Source organism: Ylistrum balloti, unplaced genomic scaffold, assembly GCF_031769215.1.
Source record: "Ylistrum balloti isolate Yb309-2 unplaced genomic scaffold, AGI_CSIRO_Ybal_v1 Utg369680, whole genome shotgun sequence".
NCBI lineage: Eukaryota > Metazoa > Mollusca > Bivalvia > Pectinida > Pectinidae > Ylistrum > Ylistrum balloti.
Genome location: NW_026781921.1, coordinates 960,261 through 986,426, shown reverse-complemented (window position 1 = coordinate 986,426; position 26,166 = coordinate 960,261). Strand labels below are relative to the sequence as shown.

The window sequence follows — 26,166 nt, the reverse complement described above, 5'->3', positions numbered from 1 at the left end:
AGAAAATTCGCTGACTGGAAATCGTAGACATCGCTTGTTAATTCTAATACTTCTATATTTAATAATCGTTACTTCAAAACAGTCTAATTCATTATTGCAATCCGTAGAAAAGGCTCGTTATGACCAGGAACAAATTCATAAGCTATAAACACATTTTCATGAAACTGTTCTTATGCTAAAGTAGGAAATCAGTTCTCACCTCAACTTCACCTACACTCGCTTAAATTATAAAAAAAAAACGCAGATTAAACGAAAAACCAGTGCAATGAAAATAAGATCTCACATAAAAGCTGTCCAAAATGCCTTCCTGTGTCTGGCAAAATTAAGATATATATATAGATAATCTAGTAAGTAATATCGACGGTATGATCTAATATAAGTACTGAATCCCGATAAACAAATGTTCGTTGGATGTGTATTACTGGAATAGATATACAATCAATGAAGTAATAACGACAGTATGGGCAAGCGAACTGTTAAATTTTCAAGGTTACCTGCCCCTTTATCAAGATATAAAATATGTTATGTTTGTTTCTTGATAAAGAGGCAGGTTGCCTCGTAATGCCGTTATTACTTCATTGATCTATATATATATATATATATATATATATATATATATAAGCACGAGCACACTTACATGTTATCGTCTTCTGCTATGTCGACAACACCCGAAATATAATTGTTTTGTCAATGTCACATTCCATGAGAGCAATGGAAACAACAAAAGGCTTACGAGTCACACTAAGTATTGAATAATTCTAGTAAGACCATTATAATACATCATGGAAGTAACAAATATTGACATCATGACAAGTATTAGGTGATATATCAATATAACCATGATTTGAACTGACAACATCAGACATTTAAAAATCTCTCAATAAATTGTTGTAGCCTCCGTATGTGAGTTTAGCAATATCTACTGATATCATCCACCAATATCATACATTTACAGCGTATTAATGAGGTCAATTAGTAATTTAACTACACCGACCAAGACCAATATCGACCGACAAAACCTGTTTAATGATATCAAAATCAGAACTAAAGCGTTCATTAAATTCAAATTCAATTTCTCTTTCCTCAAACTGAGATGGGAAATATCACCATTAAAGTTCATAAGTTAAAAATCTGAAACCGAAAAATAAAAAAAAAAATTAAAAATCGGAAGTAAAAGTTATTTTTAGATTGATTCGCCTTGTGTGTTTATTGTTCGTAGAAATCATGACCTTTTTCATTGTTAGATTACGTTATCTACCGTCTCCCATTGCTGAATGCATACCTCTGAATAAGAGAGTTTTCACTAACAAGCAACAGGGAAAGACATATTGATATTGTAACTGTTATGTCAATACATACCCTCTAAACACTTAGTAGATAGAAAACAGTCTCATTAATAAACAAGCCATTCGATGACTATGTAACATAAGACAATAAGACTATGTTTCCAATAACCAATGAACAGCCGTGTACTATAACCTAGTCGGGTAACGATTGGGTTTACCAATAACATATAAACGTGTGCCAGGAGATAACCTAGCTGTACACCTATTGTTTAACGGTATATAGAGAGGACATATTGTGACAGCGTCGTCTCCAGGATAGGGGCACTGCCTATCGCCGGACATGGACGATAAATATGGCGTGGAAATGGTAAGGTCCTATTCTCTAGTGAAATCAAATGCTTTTGATATTTAACTGTTCTTATTTTGTCCAAAAGTTTATTCTTGTGTGCAGCACAGTTGAAGCTTTTAAATTTCGATCTAATATATCCTGGCTGTTAGGTAGCACTATAACTGGATCGAATTAGTCATCGACCCAAGTCATTAATCATAGTTAATTAAGTGGCAAGTTTTGGCTCGTTAAGACACGGTGTCACGTAGGTCGTAGATTGGATGTATAAACAAGCGATTGACGTATATAGCATAAAGAACTAATTAACATTTGCGGTTGCAGCATTATGCCTCGATGTAAATGTCAAAATTGTATTCATTTGTGCAATATGAACTAACTCTATGTTGAAAGATATACATTTACAAACAGATGGCAAGCTTACATGTAGTTACTAATTAGAGAGGTAGCAGTACCAAACACAAACACTACCTCGTTTACTGTGTTACTTCCAATTAACATCACCTAAAGTGTCAACACGTCGCTTCGTTAAGCCTTGTCATTTTTTATACATGAGTTGTCTCTGGTATAATTACCTTCGCCAGGCTTCAGTGCTTACAGGTAGTGTAACACACACGATACTCACTCAGTACGCCTACCCGTAACACTTGAGCTGTATTTGTTTACAAATTGATTTAAAATACCTGGCTAGTTAATCGATCCACTTGCAATTTTGTGATTATTTGAGATGTTTAGCGTGTATGAAATGTATACGCTACCTCATGATTGGTCCTTATGATTGTGTGTTTGAGGGTGTGTATATATTTGTGGTATATATATAATGGTGCGATGTCTTTATATTTACCTCATGAGAGTTCAGAAGCAACAAACCTACCTATCGAGGTCAATATTAGTGAAGTATTCGAATAGCATATGAACATGATTTTATAGCCATGTTTCACACGAAAATTGTCATGGGATTATAATCGAAAAATGGTAATATGAAAAATATTAAAACGGAATTTATATCGATTTTTCGGCATTGAACATTCCTTACGTTGTAACAACTAGACAATCCAATCTCACAATTTATAGACGCCAGTAAACATAACATGAAGTTGTTTAGCATGAACACCCACAATGTCTCGCCATAATGATAGTTATCCGATGGAAGTATTGTGGCCTTTTTGCACTGATAATTGCTTGTCACACCCACACATTTGTTGACATATACAGCCATGATCTAGAATCTAGTAAGTGATATCGACGGTATTGTCCAATATTGGTAATGGATCCTAACAAGTGTTTGTTGGGTGTATATTACTGGAACACATTTACAATAAATAAGTTATAATGATAGAACGAACAAAAATATATTAAATTTTCGAGACAGTCAGCGTCTTAGTTGAAACACAAAATAATACAAAAGTAACATTACATAGTGTATTATAGGGACACTTTAACATTCTGGATCAAACTTTTGTGTCCTTGTCTTTGTTTCATGTTTTATGTGTTTTGATGAAGGGGCAAATCGCCTTGAATTGTTTTACAATTCCGATGAAAATTAAATCTGGTTATCTCAGAACCAAACCAGTGGGATCTATACATATTGCTAATGCTAATAAAGCAGGGTGCAGTCATAAAGATTTCAATAATTGTAGTAATAAGTTAAGTTAACAGCTGGCTCTACACCGTAAATTAATGATGTTGAGTTTTATTTAATAAGAAAAGCCAAAGCTTTTATAAACAACGTTTTACAACCGTAAGGAACAGCGCATCACAATATCGGTCGGACATCGCGTGCACGACAAAACTATAGCATAAAACACGTTTGTGTCTGGACGATATAGTTATAGACTGTGGTCTATAACCATGTCCATGATACTGAAAAAAACCCAAAAATAAGCAAGAAAAATAAGAAAATAGAAAATACCAACATATTAACATGATTGTAATTCAAACTTTAATTCAATCAAAATAGGGTAAAGATATGAACAAAAGAAAGACTTACACAGAGACTCCTGAAAAAGTACAAGAAGAATAAGACCATGTGCTCCGGAGGAGTAAGCGTCTTTTGCTTCATCGACGACACCTTTCATGCAAATCTTGGTCACTCCGACTAAGAAATGTCAAATTCTCAAATCGAAACAAAGTATTTAACAACGGAACCAACAGACAATCTTACTTAAAATGAATTGGCATATCATTCTGTTACAATAAAGATAAGATCGGTGGTAGGCTGTATTATGAGATATAATAAAAAGTGTTCCGGACGGCAGATCCTAAACATGTTTTGTGCAAATATGTATCTTATGTAAAGAAAAAGCAACACAAAATCACACGATGTTCTACTGTTTTACTTAATAAAGTGAACATGAGCGTCATTATAAAGGAATGAGACGACAATCCATTTTCTATGACTTGTGTGATATAAGACACCGGAACATACCAGAAGTGAAAACAGGTTTTATCGCTACGTTGATAAATGGAGTCACCCTTTCCAGACAGATGTCTTTATATATACATTCTTCGTAAATGGCGTTCCCTGCGGTATAACCCCCAAAAAGAAATATAACGTATTTCAATTAAGCTAACACAACGGAATAGCAAAACATTTTGGTGTTTTTGGAACTTCCCATTCGAATCTTCGAATACATACGTGGGTTGACCATTCGTCGATGAAGCAGAAGACGCTTACTCTTTCGAAACAACCAGTATTATTCTCCTTGTACTTTTAAGGAGTCTGCGCGTAATTTTTCTTTTATTTTGTTCATATTTTGTCCCACTTCATTGAATTATAATTAGGTTTATGATTATAATGACATGTTGGTATTTTCTACATACTTACACATGATATATATGCTACCGAGTTAAAAATTGACATTTTAAGTTGATATTCACTGTTATGATTTCTGGAGGTTTAACTTTAGTGGTCTCTTCAGTATGTCATTTCTGCTTCCCATCAAATGAAGTGGATGAGCGATCAGAAACTTGTCTGACGTTTGGTGAACGCGCCTGCTATATTGATATTAGAAGTAAATCTGTAATATCGCCCATCAATTCCATTTATTTACTTAACATAAAGACTTACATTGAGGGTGTCATCGATGAATCGGAAAACGCTTACGCTTCCGGAACACCTGGTCTTATTATTATTATTTTGTTTTGTTATTTAGGAGTATCCGTGTAAAATATTTCTATTGCTCATATTTTGCCCTGATTTTGTTGAATTTCATTTTTTATTTTTATTATGTAGACATGTTGATATTTTCTTATTTTTTTATGCACGTGTCAATGTCTCAGGACAGCATGGTGCAACGCTTTATGATGTAGTTACAGCGAACACCTTTTCAAGAATTACGGTCAGTTTGTAGAATTCTTTGGAATATATTTTATCGTTTTCGACATTTGGAGCTATATCAGTTATCTGTTTCATGTGTAATTTTCTATTCAATTCAAAGTCTACAGTAGCGCTCGAAAAAAATCCTTCCACGATTTTGAGGTTATTGTGTTGGATGATGTCTCCACACTTATGAGTACCATCTCTTAAACAATAAATTTAGATATATAACATTTTGATGCATGATGAAACAGGGCAGACCAATCCACGATCAAGTAATTGCATTGAACTTGTAATTGATAGCATTGTCCATGTGGACTGTGACCAACATGAATAAAATATGCAAATTAAATTATAATCCTTTATCTTAACAATCGTATGATTGTCCCTGACAATCTTAACACAAAGGCTGACGTACTACACAACAGATCGGAGGTGAAGGGTCTCTTTGTAACTTGCCAGTGTTTTTATTTTATGCCCGGATGTCAAACACTGGGAGGCAACGGAGTGTACTAAAAACAATGAACAGAATTAACTGATAAACGCATACATTATTTCGCTTGAATAAATTGTAAATGCCTTGTATCATTGCAACATATCTGTTCAACAGGATAGAGGCGACAAAACAGCTAAGGTATTATCTGGTATCGACATTCAACAAATTAGTAAATGAAATAGTGAATGTGAGTGCTTTGAAATAAGACACCAATGTAACTCAATTCGTTCTCGTAGCCCCTCCTCTAAACAAATGTCAACAAAGTCAATAGACAAACACTCTGTTGTACTTAATGGGAACTTCCTTATGTTGAACTGATCGTGCAATCGGCACCAGGATCTAACATTAGCTCCATGGATACGGTAAATGTTCGCCAATATTATGGATTAATTCAAGAATACAAAACACTGTTCACATTGCCCTATCACCTGACTACATTTCTATATAGTCTATGTACTCGATTAACACCAGAGATTTATCTTCAGAATGACATTTTGTCTTGTGTTATTTTTATTTCCATGAATAAAATTTCCTCAATCTAAGCAAGGAAATAAAATAAAAATGCACACATATCTATCACCATGTGAGACCTCCATTATTTAGTTTTCTAAACTAAATATTGCAATGCTTACTATGAAATGATAATATTGCCTTTTTTATTTATGAAATTATTGCCAATCTGACTGGCTATTAATATGCCCAAGTTACAGATGAACGTTGAATAGCCTTAATGTGAACCCGAAATCAATAAAACTATGGCAATCAGGACTGCTTCAGATCTCTGACCGACTAATAACGCTATAAGAGTCGTGTGAAATTCTAATTTGACAAAGGCTCTATCGGGGGGAAATTACTCAACTTTCTAAACACTAGGTTTCGCGTAATTAGAGAATGTGAAATAGCTGGACAAAATAATGTGAGATTGCAATATAGGTCCCCGAGTTTGTCAAATTGAAAAGTCTTCAATTCCGCATGATTGGACAAAAGACGCACCAGAAAAAAGCAGTAAAGTAAACTGTATTATACAGCTGTGTTTTTTTTATCACTCGTTTGTGATGCTGAGGGCCAACATTTGCGTATTCTGAACCGCGCCAATATCTGCATGAACTAAACATGACATGCAGCTTGCGGCAGACCTCGGGGACAGAAAGTCCACGTGCAGCGTCTACCACCTGCAATATCGACGGTACAATTCCTGTGGCGTTTCCATGTCGATATCGATTCCGTAAACAAAGAATGCGTAACATGCTTAAGATTGCGAACTATGCAGGTTGTTAACAGTTTTGAGGGAGTTAGTTGGTCACACCACGGTTTTTACTGGGAAATATATTTACTTGATTGACACGGAGTTTACTATTACCCTTCCCATTAGTATGACTACGTTGTACTATATTTGACTCTTACTTGAGAACTTGGCAATACGAGTATTGACCAATACTTCCGAAGCCGATGCCGATAATAAGATTGAGGACGTTTTACTCGTTTTGCTCGTACCCTATTCTGCAACCTTATCTGCAATTTTTGAAATTTATTGTAATGTGAAATTAAGATATAGCAATATATAAACGCGACTGCTGAATACTGCTATTTTTGCTGCTAATCTTTTAAACACATATTGTTCTTTTTATTAATTCAAAACCTTAAATTCGACGACTTACAGTAACTTTATGCGTAAAAAATTACATTTTAGTCTCGAAAATTATTGCATATTAATTCTTTGAGCAAAGTGCTGAAAAGAATACTTTTAAATGATATCCTGCAAACATTGTGGCACTTTAAGTTTAAAGTTTGCAGGATATCATTTAAAAGTATTATTTTTCTACGAATGAACGAAAATACATGCCTGTAACCATACAGAATGTTTTTACATGTAATTATGTTCATACAAGTTTGATTGAATAAACAAATTAAACAAATCCTTTTAAAAGTGCATTTCAATAATGTATTTAATGAATTAATGGAGTCGGATTGAATCATTTGGGGCCCTACAGTATATACCAATATTTTAAATAACACAGTTACATAATAAAATCCATTATCACGTATTGAATAGCATTTTCGACATTGCTATAAAGCACAAGTATAGACAGACTAAATATGTCGTCGAAAATTTACGTACTATTTGACCCTAGAAGCGACCTAGCCTAATACGTTACGTCTTTAGCTCTTATCGTCCCATAAACTGATCGATCTAACCTGTCCATGTCTATAGCACAAATCCGGGTCGGAAGTTCTTAAAGAAACTTATATACCAAAACGTCGATGTATGCCTTATAACTTTATTTATAGCCATCAACACGATAAAATATGTAACGCTTGGGGAAAAACAGTTCTTGATTTGTGTTGACATATCGTATTTGAATGTTATTTCAATCGATCCAACATTGTGTACATCAAAGACATATCTTCAACTTCTTTAGAAAAGAAAAAAAATGCATTGAACAAAGTTACGTTGATGTTTCTTTTATATGCAGTTCAGTTTCCTTTCAAATCAAATAAATAGAGTGTTTATATACTTAAATAGATCAGACTGGTACAATGCTACTGACATCATGTTTTATTTCATTAATTTTATTGATTTCCTGCACAGAGGCGACGATAGCTGGGACAAGATGTCTTTAATCATTCTGAATTTTATACCATTATTCTCTTCTGTCGTCATACAAAAGCACAAATAAATTACCTATGTTAAGTTAAACTATTATCGCATTTGGAACTCGATTAACAGAAACTTAAAGAGCAACAATCAAGGCAGGATAAGATGATTTGGATAAACCTGTAACTACAGTCAATGTTACTTAGACATTGACTTTTTATGAACACATAGTTAGAAAAAAAGTTATTCGAATAGGATGTCAAGCATTGAACTTCTTCTTCTTCTTCTTCTTCTTCTTCTTCTTCTTCTTCTTCTTCTTCTTCTTCTTTCATCTTCTTCTTTTTTCTTCTTCTTCTTCTTCTTCTTCTTTTTCTTTCTCTTCTTCTTCTTCTTCTTCTTCTTCTTCTTCTTCTTCTTCTTCTTCTTTTTTCTTCTTCTTCTTCTTCTTCTTCTTCTTCTTCTTCTTCTTCTTCTTCTTCTTCTTCTTCTTCTTCTTCTTCTTCTTCTTCTCTTCTACTTCTTCTTCTTCTTCTTCTTCTTCTTCTTCTTCTTCTTCTTCTTCTTTCTTCTACTACTACTTCTTCTACTACTTCATCTTAATCTTATTCTTCTTCTTCTTTCTTCTTCTTCTTCTTCTACTTCTTCTTCTTCTTCTTCTTCTTCTTCTTCTTCTTCTTCGTCTTCTTCTTCTTCTTCTTCTTCTTCTTCTTCTTCTTCTTCTTCTTTTTCTTCTTCTTCTTCTTCTTCTTCTTCTTCTTCTTCTTCTTCTTCTTCTTCTTCTTCTTCTTCTTCTTCTTCTTCTTCTTCTTCTTCTTCTTCTTCTTCTTCTTCTTCTTCTTCTTCTTCTTCTTCTTCTTCTTCTTCTTCTTCTTCTTCTTCTTCTTCTTTTCTTCTTCTTCTTTCTTTCTCCTTCTTCTTCTCTTCTTCTTCTTCTTTCTTTCTTCTTCTTCTTCTCTTCTTCTTCTTCTTTCTTTCTTCATCTTCTTCTTCTTCTTCTTTCTTCTTCTTCTTCTTCTTCTTTCTTCTTCTTCTTCTTCTTCTTCTACTTCTTCTTTTCTTTCTTATATACCCAACAGGACTGGAAATCAAGGACAAAATCTGTGATTCTACTTCAATTACTTACATCAATATTTTCTTACAGCGAAACCAACATGACAAATAGTAGTACATCTAGCTGTGTGACAAACGTAACCTTTTCGATTTTGTTCTGCTGCCATACTGAAACCATCCTGCTTCCATAACTTATGATGGTCCCAGTTGCTTTGACATTCGGATGAATGCTTAAAATATCATGATTTCCGTGGCAAAAGTCAGCAGATGACAGGCAATGTTGTAGCACATGGTTTCAAGAGATTGACGCCATCGTGAACGGTATATGGTTGCAATCATGACCTCAATGGAAAATATTATAGGGTGTATTTGATACTCGTCAGTATGTCTGGTGATTTCATGTTTATATACAGTGTTACTACTGTGAAGGTGTGACTTTTTTTTACCTGGATTGACTAAAGATTTACCTGATGTGTTTATGGATCGTCATTTAAAAAGAAGGCGTATAACTTTCTTGAACACCTGATCCGTAACTCACCTGGTAGTCTTTTAAGAATTCATTTTTGTCATCGTTTTATTGCGTTTGGGTTTGAATTTTACCAACACGACTTATGGATTTTATTTGATAACACACGTGTATCTCACACAGTGGTACCACTGCGGTACTATGATAAAGTCTTTATTTTGAACTAAAGCTCTCGGTTAATGAATACAAGTACTTTTTACAGATATAAACTGTTTCAGATTATGAGGTTTTAATCAACAATATCTCGACTTCAATAACAGGAAAGGCGTTTTTGCTTTTTGTTCATTGCTTTTGTGAACATAATTCGAAAACAGATCCATGAAAACGAATGATTAACGAAATAATGGTTGAGTACTTAATGAGTTACTGTGTTCCTAGAAACAAAACCAATGTTTAGGCACAGATGTCCTTCATTCCTTCATATCACCCTTGTCCGCTTCGATTTTCTGTTCTTTTCTTCATAACGACTGTGCTTAAATGATCCTTATCAGCATTTAGCTAGTGTTTGATTGGTCATTGCGTCGTGATGTTATTTGATTTGTCAGACCTGAGATTGCAAATATTTATCAAGTAAACACAATGTCAAGTTTTCTGTGAAGTTTTCCGGGTTCAGCAATTCATTAACGTAATACTTTATCTTAAATGGTTGCTTTGACGTGGAGCTATATTTATTTTCTTGCGATGTAAATGAAGCAACATGTAAAAAACCTTGAAAATAGGCAGGTTCCGATTTCCGTATTTACAATGTGTAATCATAAGAACTTGCCCTTAATTTGAGTCTCCACGCCTTCCGTCATAGCATACTTCTAATTCAACGAGAACGTAACACTTGAACTTCGACCTCACGTTGACGTCAGTTAATAGGACTAATTTAGATCACATAACGTCTTATTTTACATAATAAAGACAAATATGAGGATTGAAAACCTACTTTGCTTGGATTCAGACTAATGGTGGTATGATTCAGAATATCAGCTTGTACATCTGTACTTGGCGTTCCAATAAGATTATCAAATATATAAAAATTGCGAATCTTACGGAATATTGGACTTGTGCACCTCCCCATCAATAGTTTAACAGGAGTTTATAATTCCTTGTTTCCTTCAGTCGTCTCCTGGGTTGCAAACTGTTGTCCCTTCGCATCAATGACGATTCCTAGAGGGATGAAACAGCTGTCTGATGCATTTAATTCATTTCTTGGCTCTACTGCACCTCAATCTTAATTTGTACTAAAAGATAAACAATACTTGCAAATTTTCTTTACAATATTCTACACCAACGATCGGGGTCGATATAAACACAATAAAACCTACATTTTTGTACCATAAATCTTTCAGAAAAAGTTATATCTATTTATACTATTTACTCCTGGTTAATCGGTTTGACATTCACAAGGGGTCATATTGTATATATTGTATATCATATAGAACTATTGCTTGTAAAGCTAACTCAATGGGAATGGGCAGATGAAACAGATATTTCTACATGTTTGTGGAATCAAAACTATATCTCCTTAATTTAAAACTTGGTACAGCAGCTCCAGTAATAAGCCAAGGACCAAGAGTTGTCAAGGAAAATGATTTAAAGGGAAAATGACTTTACAAACTTTTTGTTTTCAAGTGCAATCGTCAAACGAGATGAAAATATTTCATAGTTTCACCTTTATTTGTAACCGTATTCTGTTATTATTTCCAATACAGTGTATTGTACAAAAATAATTGTGTAAATTATCGTTAAGAACTTGGTATAACAATCATGCGTCTTAAAATGTCAGTGAACATGATCTACATTATAACACACGTGTCAGGGTATTCAACCATCGGAACTTCCATCGAGAAAATTCGGTCGACATGTGAACAATACGACCCGATCACGCCAGGACTAACTATAGGACGACCGGTACAAATCGTGCCGCGTCCCGCGACAGTCGGTAAATGTACCGTGTACAACCTCAAAGGGCGCCGCGACATAGCAATACACTTCCGGTGTACGTGAGCTAGTCTATCTGATTGAGATCTCGGGAATCGCGCCTACAAAATTAAATGTTTGGAAACCATGCTCCAAAACATAATACAGAAAAAACAGATCGAGCTGTTTTTATGAACTCAATGTTTCTTATAGTATTGCTTCTGAACAAGTCAAGGTGGTGTTTATATTTTCTCATGAAAGTGAAAGTGAAAGAGATTTTCTTTATTCCCATGCATATATTGATCAGAAATAGCAAGATACGTGGAATAGTGAAACAAGCCAGATTTTTTTTAGGTCTCTGTGGCTTTTACCAGAAAAATATGATTTATTTGATTTATTTGAGTGTATTTATCTAATTTCATAACACTGAAACGAAAATATTTGAAATGCAAATTAAAAGCAACTTATTTTCAGTACTGAATAATCCTTAAGGATTTCATTCACTCTGAAAAAAATCTTTACCTTCACCCAGTATACAATTCGGTGGAAAACTGAATTAAAAAACTGTCTTTCCGGTTACGATTTTAAAAACAAAATCACTACTTCCTTTTTTTTAAAATCTAATTTCACACTTTAAAGAAAATCTATCAAAAGGAATGCAGCTGTGGTGAATTTGTGACAAAAACAGTTATTGTTAAAGCTTCAATTCCTATACTGTACATATCAACTGTTTTGTCAATGATGCAGCATGTTGTTTGGACGTATTTAGAGACACGCGCTCCTTATTGACCTCTGTAAGGACATGATCAGTGATTGAGACTAATGATATTTGTTCTGCCATGTGTTAATACAGTTAACTATTTTTACAGTTAGCTGTCGTTCAATGCAATCAATTTTTCAGGAGTCTAAACATATATTTAACAAAGTATATTTATTTTAAACGTGTCATTTGTACGGTAAATGAAAATTTGAAAGTAGAGTGTCTTAAGATATAAGCTGTAATTTGTCACAGTTGTCTTTCTGTCACCAAGCAAAACACGGCCTACATTTAAACATAATAACCATGCATTCTATCTATATTGCCACAATTATCAAACACTCAGACGATTAAGACTGAATAGTTAATATCCTGGCCTTGACGTAACAGTAAATTGCGCGTGATGACACGCGCCAAAATACTTATTCCACGCGGAAATATAGTTCCAATCTTAAAACGTATATTATAGAAGTTTAAGGAGTTTTAGTAAATAAAAAACGTTTTTGTTATGATAAATAAAATAGTTTATTTAACACGTGTTAATATTTTTAAAATACAATATTTAAGTAAACCAGAGAGGAATCGTGTTGAATTAATGTCACTGACGTGCTAAAACAGTTTTTTTTTATTTCATTCCTGGCGAATACATTAAGATATACGGCAAAAGATTTCGACGATAGCTGTTGTAGAATAGATATGTATGTAGGCATGGTGTTAGCTAGCACTTATCAAAACGATCAACTGTGGAAGCTCAATTTCAACATTGCAATATGTTTTGTCTTCAAGTAGCCTATGCTTCATTAACAACCATTTGAGAAAGAAGGTGAGGTCATTTAAATCGAATAAATCACACGAGCGGGTTGATTGTTCGGTGTAGTAATAATTAATTACCTTAGACACTGTATGTAGATGCGACTTTATACCAGAGAGATAGCTGTTTACGGTTAATTTCCATATTACCTAATGAGGTATAAATCCGACAAAATCCTGATTCTGTCCTTGTTCACATAAACTCCGCAGTCTTAATCACATTCACCACACCACACACTAGTATGTTTGAAGTCATTTCTTGGTGTCTTTTCCGAATCGACAGAACTTGTCTGCGTTTCTGTTTCAAAATTCAACAACTTAAAGTCACAATTAAGTTAAAAAAAAAAAAATTCCACAAACTAAATATCTCCGAATTTTTGGTAAATAAAAATAAGTGCAAAGTTAACTGAGTATTTCTAAATGCTTAACTATCTGCAATAATCACATGCATGAAGTGACATCACGCAAACCAACTGCAAAGATCATATGCGACATTACACGTTCATAATAGAATACCGCGTACTAAATGACTATGGTTGATTACGTATAAAGACATTTTACTCAGATTTAAAGTAATCGTTTTCTCGTTAAAAGAATTTTGATAACATGTTAATTACTTCAGCACAAGGAACTCCAAAAGATAAAAAATATAAGCACATTTGATATGTTTATGCTCTTAAAATTAGTCATTCATTCCATTTTTTTTCTGTCTATACATGTACAAGATACAGAGAGAAAAAAAATGGTGTAATTAGTTTTAGTATTTTTAAATAATCATGTAACCATTATATTGAAGGCTGTATTATACGTGTATACTACACAATACCCTTATCGAGCTGAACATTTAGTATCAGTTATTTTAAAGACAGGTCAAGGTTCACGAAGAACACCGTAGTACTTGTACGTTTGTTTAGAATAACTTAATATCAATTATAAAGTAAAAAGACTAACAAAAAAAGAGTATTATAAGATATTGCTTTATAAAAAACATGATGAACTCCCTGAGAGTCAGCATATCACTAATTGTACTATGATATTTAACGGTAATACAAATACTGTGTTCTGTTTGCCGTCAGCATGCAATGTATAACCATTCCGGACCGAAAGCACGAACTTTATTACTCTACAGTGAAAATACCATACAAATCTCACAGTTACGGGTACATCATGGCAATTATTAAATAAGTTGAGTCATGCTGCAGTGTTTTCAGTAAAAATCAATTTGGAGTACTTCAAAATTCATATATTTCCAGAATCATTATCACCACTTAGTATGAAGTGAATATTGGGATAAGACGAAGCGAGATGGCCAAAGATAATTAAAAGACTTTAATTGGAACTAGTCCCAATGCATTGTGACGTCACCGTACTCTCATTTGCATAGTTGTTAACAGATACCGAACATATGCCGCCTTCAAAATAATGTTGGTCATCATCATCATCATCATCATCATCATCATCATCATCATCTCTTTATTTCCTCATTTCTGAGATACATACATATAATAGTAATAAGAAGTTAATATACAATGTACATTGCCCAGTATACTTATGTTATAATTATAAACTTTGTTATTATACTGTATCACACACACACACACACACATATGTATGTCACGATTATATGTGTATAAATACAAATGGGTATAATTACATTATCTCTTATTATAAATGGTAATTAGTTACTGACCATTCACAAATATCTAATGATTTAGTACAATTCAATAGTATAACGCTAAATATATAGTCATACGGTATAGTCGTTCTACATGTACTCCCGTTCATTTTGCATTGGAACGCATAGACATAAGTAGCGTACACCTAAAAATATAATGTCATTAAGGCTATCATCAGAAATGTTCAGGTACGCAAAGACATCAAGAAACTTGCCCAATAGTACGTGTAGTAGCTGCTCTTCTATTAAACTTGATAGATAGAAATGCAGGTCAATAGGAAATGCGTCTCTTAAAGTTTCGAACTAGCACGTTTTATATATCATAGTAGATTGGCATCGCATCACCATATGTAGTATTTTGTCTGTATATACTTCACCACAGGAGCCACATATTTTGGTCTGTGTGTGGAACATACACCAGTATTTGTATCACATATTTTATGCGTTGTAATTGTTCCTTAGTAGGTGTCAGTAGGTCATATGCAATTATTCCGACAGAGCTGACTTTCGGGAAACACTTATTTTAAATGTATTGAAACAAATGTATAATAGTACATAAAATCAACTTAAGTTAATTATGTAATGACATACGAGTATGTTTGATGTTCAATTTAAGGTTGAATATTTCATTGCTTTGTGCAAAACTTTATCCATATTCTTTATTTACAGTTTCAGATAGACGACCGAATACAAGATCCAGTTGAAAGAGCAAAATTTGAAGAATTTAAAAAAGACCATTTAGATGGTAAAATATGATGTATTTGTAAGCTGATACTTCCCCAGTAAAACATATTACGTTTCCTCATAAAATTATTCACACATATATAACTCTTACACATTCAGAAACCGCACGTGTGTATACGGTATACATGTACCTTCACTGAACTGGAAACCATTTAAGAGTGTATTGATTGTCTTGTATCATAGATGTGTATACAATGTATATGAAAAGTGTAAGTCTGTATTTGGTATGTTTAAATGACACTACATAGTAGTTCTATAATAATTGATATATAATTGATGGCCATTATAGACTGGGGGTTGTCACTTTGTATCTCCACACTGTGTTACTAATTTGTATAGCTGTATAGAGTGTGTCAGTATACCGTGAATCTCCACACTGTGTTACTAATTTGTATAACTGTATATAGTGTGTCAGTATACCGTGAATCTCCACACTGTGTTACTAATTTGTATAACTGTGTATTGTGTGTCAGTATACCGTGAATCTCCACACTGTGTTACTAATTTGTATAACTGTGCATTGTGTGTCAGTATACCGTTAATCTCCACACTGTGTTACTAATTTGTATAACTGTGCATTGTGTGTCAGTATACCGTGAATCTCCACACTGTGTTACTAATTTGTATAACTGTGCATTGTGTGTCAGTATACCGTGAATCTCCACACTGTGTTACTAATTTGTATAACTGTATATTGTGTGTCAGTATACCGTTAATCTCCACACTGTGTTACTAATTTGTATAACTGTATATTGTGTGTCAGTATACTGTGAATCTCCACACTGTGTTACTAATTTGTATAACTGTATATAGTGTGTCAGTATACCGTGAATCTCCACACTGTGTTACTAATTTGTATAACTGTGCATTGTGTGTCAGTATACCGTGAATCTCCACACTGTGTTACTAATTTGTATAACTGTGTATTGTGTGTCAGTATACCGTGAATCTCCATACTGTGTTACTAATTTGTATAACTGTATATAGTGTGTCAGTATACCGTGAATCTCCATACTGTGTTACTAATTTGTATAACTGTATATAGTGTGTCAGTATACTGTGAATCTCCACACTGTGTTACTAATTTGTATAACTGTGCATTGTGTGTCAGTATACCGTGAATCTCCACACTGTGTTACCAATCTGTATAACAGTACGTTGTATTCATAACTATATCAATGAATGTTCTGTGTCCATGTAGCGTTCATCTCAAGTCATTTGACGCGTATATTTACGCTGTGTATATCTGCTATGTATCTATCAGAAGGCGTTCCTATATACTATTTGACTTGATGGTGTTTTTCTACTACATTTCTTCATGCTTTTTAGTGACGAAATATTTCCTTTTTCATACATAATTTTTGGATTGATTTTATCTCCAAATCGTTTCAATTCTTGGTTTTTATTTAAAATAGAATTCTGGAATGCATTTAATATTTTCGACACGAACAAAGATGGTCGGATATGTCTTGACGAACTGGGCAGAGTGATGCAAGGATGCGGACAAAACCCGACAGATGAGGACGTGAAAGATGCAATGGGCAAATTAGACAAAAATAGTAATATATATTGTTTTAACATTTTATTACTTAAGAAGTATCACTTCTTGCTGTGTATGGAATAAATTGAAAATATTTGCTTAATCACTACTATCAAAAGAAAACTAAATGTTTTAATTAAAGAAATGATGATGAAGTATTGATATACTAAATAGGAATTAGCACCTAAACACAGATGTTGTCGTTGTTTCCAAACCTTGAAGAGGCTAAATTGTTAAAAATGCAATACCAGTGTACGTAATGAGACGTATTTATAACACTATTTGTTTATCCCTATTTTACATGCAATTGTTCCCACAATAGGGAACAAACTATATTACAATATAAGAAGGTGTAAGTTGAATTCACAGGTTGGTAGGTTAAGAATACTTATAAATACTATTCAATTTGCTGCATGAATCATATTCCGTTCTAACTGATATAAGACACATACAATGTGTTTGCTGTAAAAGAAAAACAAATGTAATCTGTAGTGATTGTAGAAGACAATTTTTTATACGAAAAAAATGTAATGTATGAAACAAAGGATAAGTAAGAGAACAACACATTCTTTAGTACCAATTCACAATTTGAGTTTATCGACAAACAATGCTCTAAACTGAATTGTATTGTCAGTAATGCTAGGAGCCTAATGTGTTGAAATACCAGAGAAAAACAAGAAAAATCAATATAACGAAATGGTCTGACACTAGATACATGTTTAATAATGAGTATAAGATAAGTACTCACATGAAAACCTGGAGCATTTACTGAATTGAGAACAAACATCGTCTTTATTTGTTCAATCGACTTTGAGTTTGAAGATTTTTTAACCTGCGCACCACAATTTACTAAATAAGAATTGTGACACAGTTCAGGTGTAACTGACATACCAATGACATGATCAAATATATGGCAACTACGATATTTCCTGAATGATGGGGCATATGTTCATCTCCTTCTAGATTTTAAGATTTCTTTCGATCAGGTTTGATTCCTTTCAATCTATTACACTACATTTTCCTCAGTCCCCTCCTAGGTTCCAAAACTATTCACATGTGTGTATTTTGTACAATTAATTTATCGTGTCTTCTTGTTATTTTCCAGACGATGGAATGGTGGAATTCGCAGAGTTTGTTTATCATATGTATTATATATACAAGAACCCAATTACGATGGCTGAATCGTTATCAGAAGCATTTAAAGTGTTCGACCGGGATGGAAATGGGTGGATAGATGCTAAGGAATTAGAAAACATTGTTAAAATGCTAGGCGAAGATCCGTTGAAAGAGACAGACGTCAACGACATGATGAAGATAGCCGATACCAATAATGATGGAAAGATTGATTATGACGGTGAGTCATATTGTTCGTTTGTTAGAGTCGAAGGTGAATTTTATCTTTCAGTTGGCTAGACAAATGTAGTTGTGAGTCACATAATTATATAAACGTCTATAATACCTTACTAAATGTAAATATCAAATTGACCGAATGAAAGGCAAAAAAAGAAGATTAATTGAAGAGAATTATACGACGTCATTCATTAGTCAAAGTTAGTGTAGAATAATACCACTTTATTCATTAGTCAAAGTTAGTGTAGAATAATATCACTTCATTCATTAGTCAATGTTAGTGTAGAATTATATCACTTCATTCATTAGTCAGTTAGTGTAGAATTATACACTTCATTCATTAGTTAGTGTAGAATTATACCACTTCATTCATTAGTCTTAGTGTAGAATTATACCACTTCATTCATTAGTCAAAGTTAGTGTTATATCAATTAGTCAAAGTTATTTAGAATTATACCACTTCATTCATTAGTCAAAGTCAGTTATATCACTTCATTCATTAGTAGTTAATTATACCACTTCATTCATTAGTCAAAGTTAGTGCAGAATTATATCACTTCATTCATTAGTCAAAGTTAGTTTAGAATTATACCACTTCATTCATTAGTCAAAGTTAGTGCAGAATTATATCACTTCATTCATTAGTCAAAGTTAGTTTAGAATTATACCTTCATTCATTAGTCTTCACCACTTCATTCATTAGTCAAAGTTAGTTTAGAATTTTATCACTTCATTCATTAGTCAAAGTTAGTGCAGAATGATACCACTTCATTCATTAGTCAAAGTTAGTTTAGAATTATACCACTTCATTCATTAGTCAAAGTTAGTTTAGAATTATATCACTTCATTCATTAGTCAAAGTTAGTTTAGAATGATACCACTTCATTCATTAGTCAAAGTTAGTTTAGAAATATATCACTTTATTCATTAGTCAAAGTTAGTTTAGAATTATACCACTTCATTCATTAGTCAAAGTTAGTTTAGAATTATATCACTTCATTCATTAGTCAAAGTTAGTGTAGAATTATACCACTTCATTCATTAGTCAAAGTTAGTGTAGAATGATACCACTTCATTCATTAGTCAAAGTTAGTGTAGAATTATACCACTTCATTCATTAGTCAAAGTCAGTGTAGAATTATACCACTTCATTCATTAGTCAAAGTTAGTGTAGAATTATATCACTTCATTCATTAGTCAAAGTTAGTGTAGAATTATACCACTTCATTCATTAGTCAAAGTTAGTGCAGAATTATATCACTTCATTCATTAGTCAAAGTTAGTTTAGAATTATACCACTTCATTCATTAGTCAAAGTTAGTTTAGAATTATATCACTTCATTCATTAGTCAAAGTTAGTGTAGAATTATACCACTTCATTCATTAGTCAAAGTTAGTGTAGAATGATACCACTTCATTCATTAGTCAAAGTCAGTGTAGAATTATACCACTTCATTCATTAGTCAAAGTCAGTGTAGAATTATACCACTTCATTCATTAGTCAAAGTCAGTGTAGAATTATACCACTTCATTCATTAGTCAAAGTTAGTGTAGAATTATACCACTTCATTCATTAGTCAAAGTTAGTGCAGAAATATACCACTTCATTCATTAGTCAAAGTTAGTGTAGAATTATACCACTTCATTCATTAGTCAAAGTTAGTGTAGAATGATACCACTTCATTCATTAGTCAAAGTCAGTGTAGAATTATACCACTTCATTCATTAGTCAAAGTCAGTGTAGAATTATACCACTTCATTCATTAGTCAAAGTTAGTGTAGAATTATATCACTTCATTCATTAGTCAAAGTTAGTTTAGAATTATATCACTTCATTCATTAGTCAAAGTTAGTGTAGAATTATATCACTTCATTCATTAGTCAAAGTCAGTGTAGAATTATATCACTTCATTCATTAGTCAAAGTTAGTTTAGAATAATACCATCACATTGGATACTTTATAGAAACCACTAGGTGTTCTTCATATTCGAACTTTGTTATATTCGCTTCCTCTCTCTCTCTCTCTCTACGAAAGCTATTATTTGATGAACTGTCGAAATAGTTTGGAAGCTTCATAAAATCATTGCTGATGTAGCACAAGTCAGGCTCTTTAAATCTGCCCGTACAGGTGGCCGCGATCCTCCAACAACTTGCAAATTCATGAATGTTGAGTTTGTAATTAAGGAAGTGGATTCTATAAACATCAGCAATATTTTACACCAGAAGTCTGTACAGACTAACATTCCACCATACTTTCAAAGCTGAAACATCCCTGCAATTTCCTACAGTTACTCCAAGCCCATTGCATCCAAACATTTCATCTACAAACAAACGCAGCAGCAACTAAACGTAGATGACCTTTGAACTTGTCCTCCGTCAGTTTGTTCTTGTTCTACCACTTCTAATACCTATGGTCCAACTGAACACATAGTGGTGATTTAAGCATTATTCAAAATGTTGAGCTATGATAGCTTTTCATGAAGGGTCCTAAATATCGTGAAACCCTGTTCATTAATTGGAATGTGAATTTCAAGTTACTTATGGATTCTGTTGAAAACTATGCCAGAGGATGTTCGAAACGAGAAATGCTGCGTTGGATTCACTTTCTGAGTCGGTCAAGTCCACCCGGTCCATCATTCATTAAAGAATTGGCAGCTTGCAATAGAAAATGAAGTAAAACACAGGTCAGCTTTCCTCGATCCTGATGTTAAGCCCACGTTTCATGATTTACATGATAGGTATGTCATTGTACCTGCAGATAAGGCATCCAATAACTTGATCCTTGTCTGCAGACATTACTTTATTTCCCTGTATACAAAAAGAACTGAGCCTGCCTGATAACGAAGAAAACTCCAACTATATATGATGCAATCTTTCAAAAGACGAAATACTAGCTAATCATGCGTCGGCATTACAATCATTTAAATTGCCTATTAATGATGAGATCCCTTAACTAAACATGAATTCATAGAGACAACGTTACATAGCTGGCTTGTCTAACTGTTCAACCAAACCTCTATTTAAACTACTATATATTATAGCGATGTGACGCTTGACGTGTTTGATGTTCATTAGTTTGCTTGTTGGTTCTGTTGTATACCTTGTTTTCATTTGAGAACGTGGCATTACTAACTTGGATTGACCAAGGTTTACATGCCGGTTGTCGTTGATGAAGCTTATTTTTTTCCGGAACATCTGGTCTTATTTTCCTTCGATTTTTTCAGGAGTCTCCGTTTAAATCTTTCTTTTGTTAATATTTTGCCCTATTTTTAGGGATTGTGAGTTTGAATTATGTTTATGTTGCCATTTTGGTATTTTCTTCATGCTTATTGATTAGTCAAAATAAGTCAAGAAGTTAACAATTATATTTAACATGCGTTGGTTAGTCAAACTTAGTGGAGAGTTACATCATTAAGTATGTCTGATCCTCCCGTTGTATGATAATAAGCTAGACGTGTTTACAGCTCGTTAGTATGTCTGATCGTCCCGTTGTATGATAATAAGCTGGACGTGTTCGAAGCTCGTTAGTATGCCTGGTCGTCCCGTTGTATGATGATAAGCTGGACGTGTTTGAAGCTCGTTAGTATGCCTGGTGGTCCCGTTGTATGATAATATGCTGGACGTGGTTGAAGCTCGTTAGTATGTCTGATCGTCCCGTTGTATGATAATAAGCTGGACGTGTTTGAAGCTCGTTAGTATGCCTGGTGGTCCCGTTGTATGATGATAAGCTGGACGTGTTTGAAGCTCGTTAGTATGCCTGGTGGTCCCGTTGCATGATAATAAGCTGGACGTGGTTGAAGCTCGTTAGTATGTCTGGTCGTCCCGTTGTATAAGCTGGACGTAGTTGAAGCTCGTTAGTATGTCTGATCGTCCCGTTGTATGATAAGAAGCTGGACATGTTTGAAGCTCGTTAATATGTCTGGTCGTCCCGTTGCATGATGATAAGCTGGACGTGTTTGAAGCTCGTTAGTATGCCTGCTGATCCCGTTGTATGATAAGATGGACGTGTTTGAAGCTCGTTAGTATGTCTGATCGTCCCGTTGTTTGATAAGTTAGACGTGTTTAAAGCTCGTTAGTATGCCTGGTCGTCCCGTTGTATGATGATAAGCTAGACGTGTTTAAAGCTCGTTAGTATGCCTGATCGTCCCGTTGTATGATAATAAGAAGGACGTGTTTGAAGCTCGTGAGTATGTCCGATCGTCCCGTTGTATGATAAGCTAGACGTGTTTAAAGCTCGTTAGTATCCCTGGTGGTCCTATTGTATGATAATAAGTAGGAAGTGGTTGAAGTTCGTTAGTATGTCTGATCGTCCCGTTGTATGATAAGAAGCTGGACGTGGTTGGAGCTCGTTAGCATGCTTGGCGGTCCCGTTGTTGTCATGTATGTATGCAAACATTTACGACAACTCCAACAATTTTACAAGGAGAAGCAAAGATGTACTGAAAATGTTGTTACTTGAGTAGTCTGATGAAGGAAGTGAAGCTTATGCAAATGAAGTTAACTGAGCAATTAGCACGTGGTTCACCTCCCTCCATCACTCAATAACATGAGTATAGTACCTTTCAACACAAATTTAGAATCAGATGCAGTAAAGCCAAATAATGATTTAACGACATCGAAATCTATTTCTTCATGTTAGGACTTGTCAATGATGCTAACAGCCTTCGTTGTTGAATTTTGTAGAAACCAAAAGTGGACAGCATTAGCTTCTAGAACTAGCTTTGGAAGTGTACTCTTCCAAAAAGTCGACATTTTTAATATAATGTTATGTCTGTAGGTCAAATACGTAGATTAAAACGCAACATACAAGTTACATGTAAATCTCTTGTCTGCAAGCGGAGCCACCCAGAAGTGATTAGCATGTGTATATAAAAATGAGATCTGAATTATGACTAGATTTATGTTCGTCATTCTAGAGCCTTTCAAGCATGGTCATACTTATGTATGTCTGTATGTATATTTTCAGAATTCTGTGCTATCTTAATGGGAGAAAAAATGCAAACCCACTGAGATGCCACTGTTAATCACGACCGAGTCCTCCTGCCCATACGGATCCATCTTAAAGTTTCCTGTCGCCTACCCGACACTACTATAAAAGCCACCCGGTGATAGGGAAGCATGTTGGACGATGGGATTCACGACTTTATATGGTCATCTGTCAATTAAAATATCATATAATGATGACGCAGTGTTACCCGAGACCTCGTCATTTATAACTTTATCTTGTACAAGTGGAGAATTGTGTGATATTTAATGTTTGAGTATTTTCATCGCCTTAGATATGTATGGTTTATCATGCTTACGTCTAACGTCGACAGGGTTTATTTTGTATAATGAAGTTCTATAAGTTCTGTCATCCAAGTTGTAACTAGTGATCTTCGAATCTATTCAGGGAGGCTGCAAGTTTAATTCCGAGAGAAAAAACGTAATATTTAGGAAAAAAAATATCAAGGAATTATCTTACAATGGCACTACTAGGTAGTTTGATTGTTTGTTGATATGGGTATGGCCATTTGAAAATTTTATCCATTTTGTTTCCGATTGTCAATTTTGCTTTATCTCTACAAAAAGTTAAATACCCTATCTTTCAACTCTGAAAATACCTCACAGATGTAAAATAGTAGTGTTACAAAGCTAGTGAAAAAGTTGCATTAAAGAATAAACTAAAGGGAGGCAACTCGGATATCTTTATGTAATCATCCTTGTAAAGGCACGAAACCATTTTTTTGTATCCGTTTTTGATTCGTTGTTGATAAAACAAGTGTCATGTTACGACACAACTGACGCATGCTACAGAGCCATTACTATGTGATTAGTGCAGTTTTGTCTTTTACACATCAAAATAGAGTTGATATTTAGTTATAGCCGACGAAAGAAAACTGAATTTCATACTTTAGAAATAAACAACTTTTTGGCAAAGTATTATTCAAAATTACTTACCTTAAAATGAAATATTACAAAATATGGGTAATTTTTATGGGATCATCAAGTGACGGGGCCTATCGTTGTTTATAACTAAGATTCGGGGTCCGGAGCTTGTTCATTACCAAAAGTTTTATTCAAACATCGGGTTTCTTCCCTTTCCTGTAGTCAACAATATTTTTTATAACTCTTTAAATTTTCCCGTAAAACTGAAACCGGGACAAATACTATGTAAATTGAAGGTAGCACCACCTTGGCTGCACAGTTTACACGTGCATGGTGTATGCATGGTGTATTTGATTTTTTTTTTTTTTTCACAGAACCGTTTAAAAAGGCGTTTAGACAAAAACAAATCATCAAGAATGTATGCATGAACGGTTAGAAGAATAACTTAAATACATTTTAATACATATTAAATGTGTATGCACAACCAAAACATTTGAGTTTGTTTTCTACAGGTGATGCAGTTGCTATTTGTTTTCCTGTTTCAGTTTGTGGGTGTATTGTCTTTTTACAAAATCCAACACGTAACATTTTAAAGTAAAAGCTACTTTGAAATTAATAATGTTTGAAAATCCAAGATGATTTTTGTGGGAAAAAGTAATACAAATGTACCAATATCATTAATATCACTTTTGTCATCTATCGTCTACTACGTGTAGTCATTAACTAGACGTGTACATTTGTTTATGTTTTGTAAACATTGTTTTGTAAATATTATAGAATGAAATTTTATAATAAAGCAACTTTTTTCAATAAATGATTGTGGTGTTGTTTTAAAGTAGTGACGACGATTGCGTAAATATATAGCAAATCTGATGTCGTTCTCGCCTCCATTAGTAATCATATTTTCTATGTGTTGATTGCATACGTCACTAGATTACCTGCTACTGAAAGTCTATAGGTAGATATTACATTGTGTAAAAAAAATCCTTCAATTTGAAGGATAATTCTATCTTGATATTTCTTTTATCTTCATGTTACACGTCCCGACTAACTACTTAAACGTTATTGTTGAAAAGGTAGTAAACCAATGTCTAAGTAGTTTAACTATAATAAAGTCATCGACTCTACTTCAAACTATTTCGTTTAATGAGTCAGTATACTCTGATATAGGCCAACAAAAAAAAAAAAAAAACACTCCGGTGTTCTCTACCACGCACACGTGACCTGTCCTGAAATGTCACTGGCTGTTAATAGGAAGTAAAGCAATAACTTGATCATACACCGGTATTGGACACTAACCAAGCAATCAAAGTGAGAAATAACTTGCTTGTAAACCTGAACACACAATCACTTAGTATATGTCTGTTTCTCGATTTACCAGTTATCGCCTCTATATTGAGTTTGAATTAAGATGTTTAAATCGGAAGTTTCGATTTAGGCGATGATGAGACTAAGATGAAGTACCATTTCTCCATTCTGCTGAAATTTTGAAAACTTGCTTCTTTTAATTCTAAAAACTTAATTCTTTTAATTCTACGAAAATGGAACACACTTAGGATTCAATATCATTTCCTCAAAAGACCCTATTCTAAACATTTATTGCAAATGCATACAATTGATTTTCGTAGAACATTGGTTTTCGTATCTTATACAGTGAAACCTCCATTCAAAGACCACTACAAAATTTAAACCTCCTCGACATAAAGATCACATTCTTTCCTTCCTAAAAAATGTGTTGTATGTTTTAAGACCAGCTGAACCTTACGACAACCTCGTGAGTAAGATCAGATTTCAAAAGTTACGAAGTTAAATTTCTCACCAATCACATCACTGCCCAATCACATGATCATATAGTGTAATTCAGCAGTGTACACCTGCCAGTTGTTACATCAGTT

General features: G+C 33.8%; 1 protein-coding gene across 1 annotated transcript; it reads left to right on the top strand.

Moving 5' to 3' along the window:
- Positions 1-1,626: 1,626 nt before the first annotated feature.
- On the top strand, positions 1,627-24,707 carry LOC132564497 (uncharacterized). Its single transcript, XM_060229155.1, has 5 exons — positions 1,627-1,653; positions 15,439-15,514; positions 16,929-17,072; positions 18,159-18,407; positions 24,646-24,707. The coding sequence occupies exons 1-5, from the start codon at positions 1,627-1,629 to the stop codon at positions 24,705-24,707; spliced, it is 558 nt and encodes a 185-aa protein (XP_060085138.1).
- Positions 24,708-26,166: the final 1,459 nt, after the last annotated feature.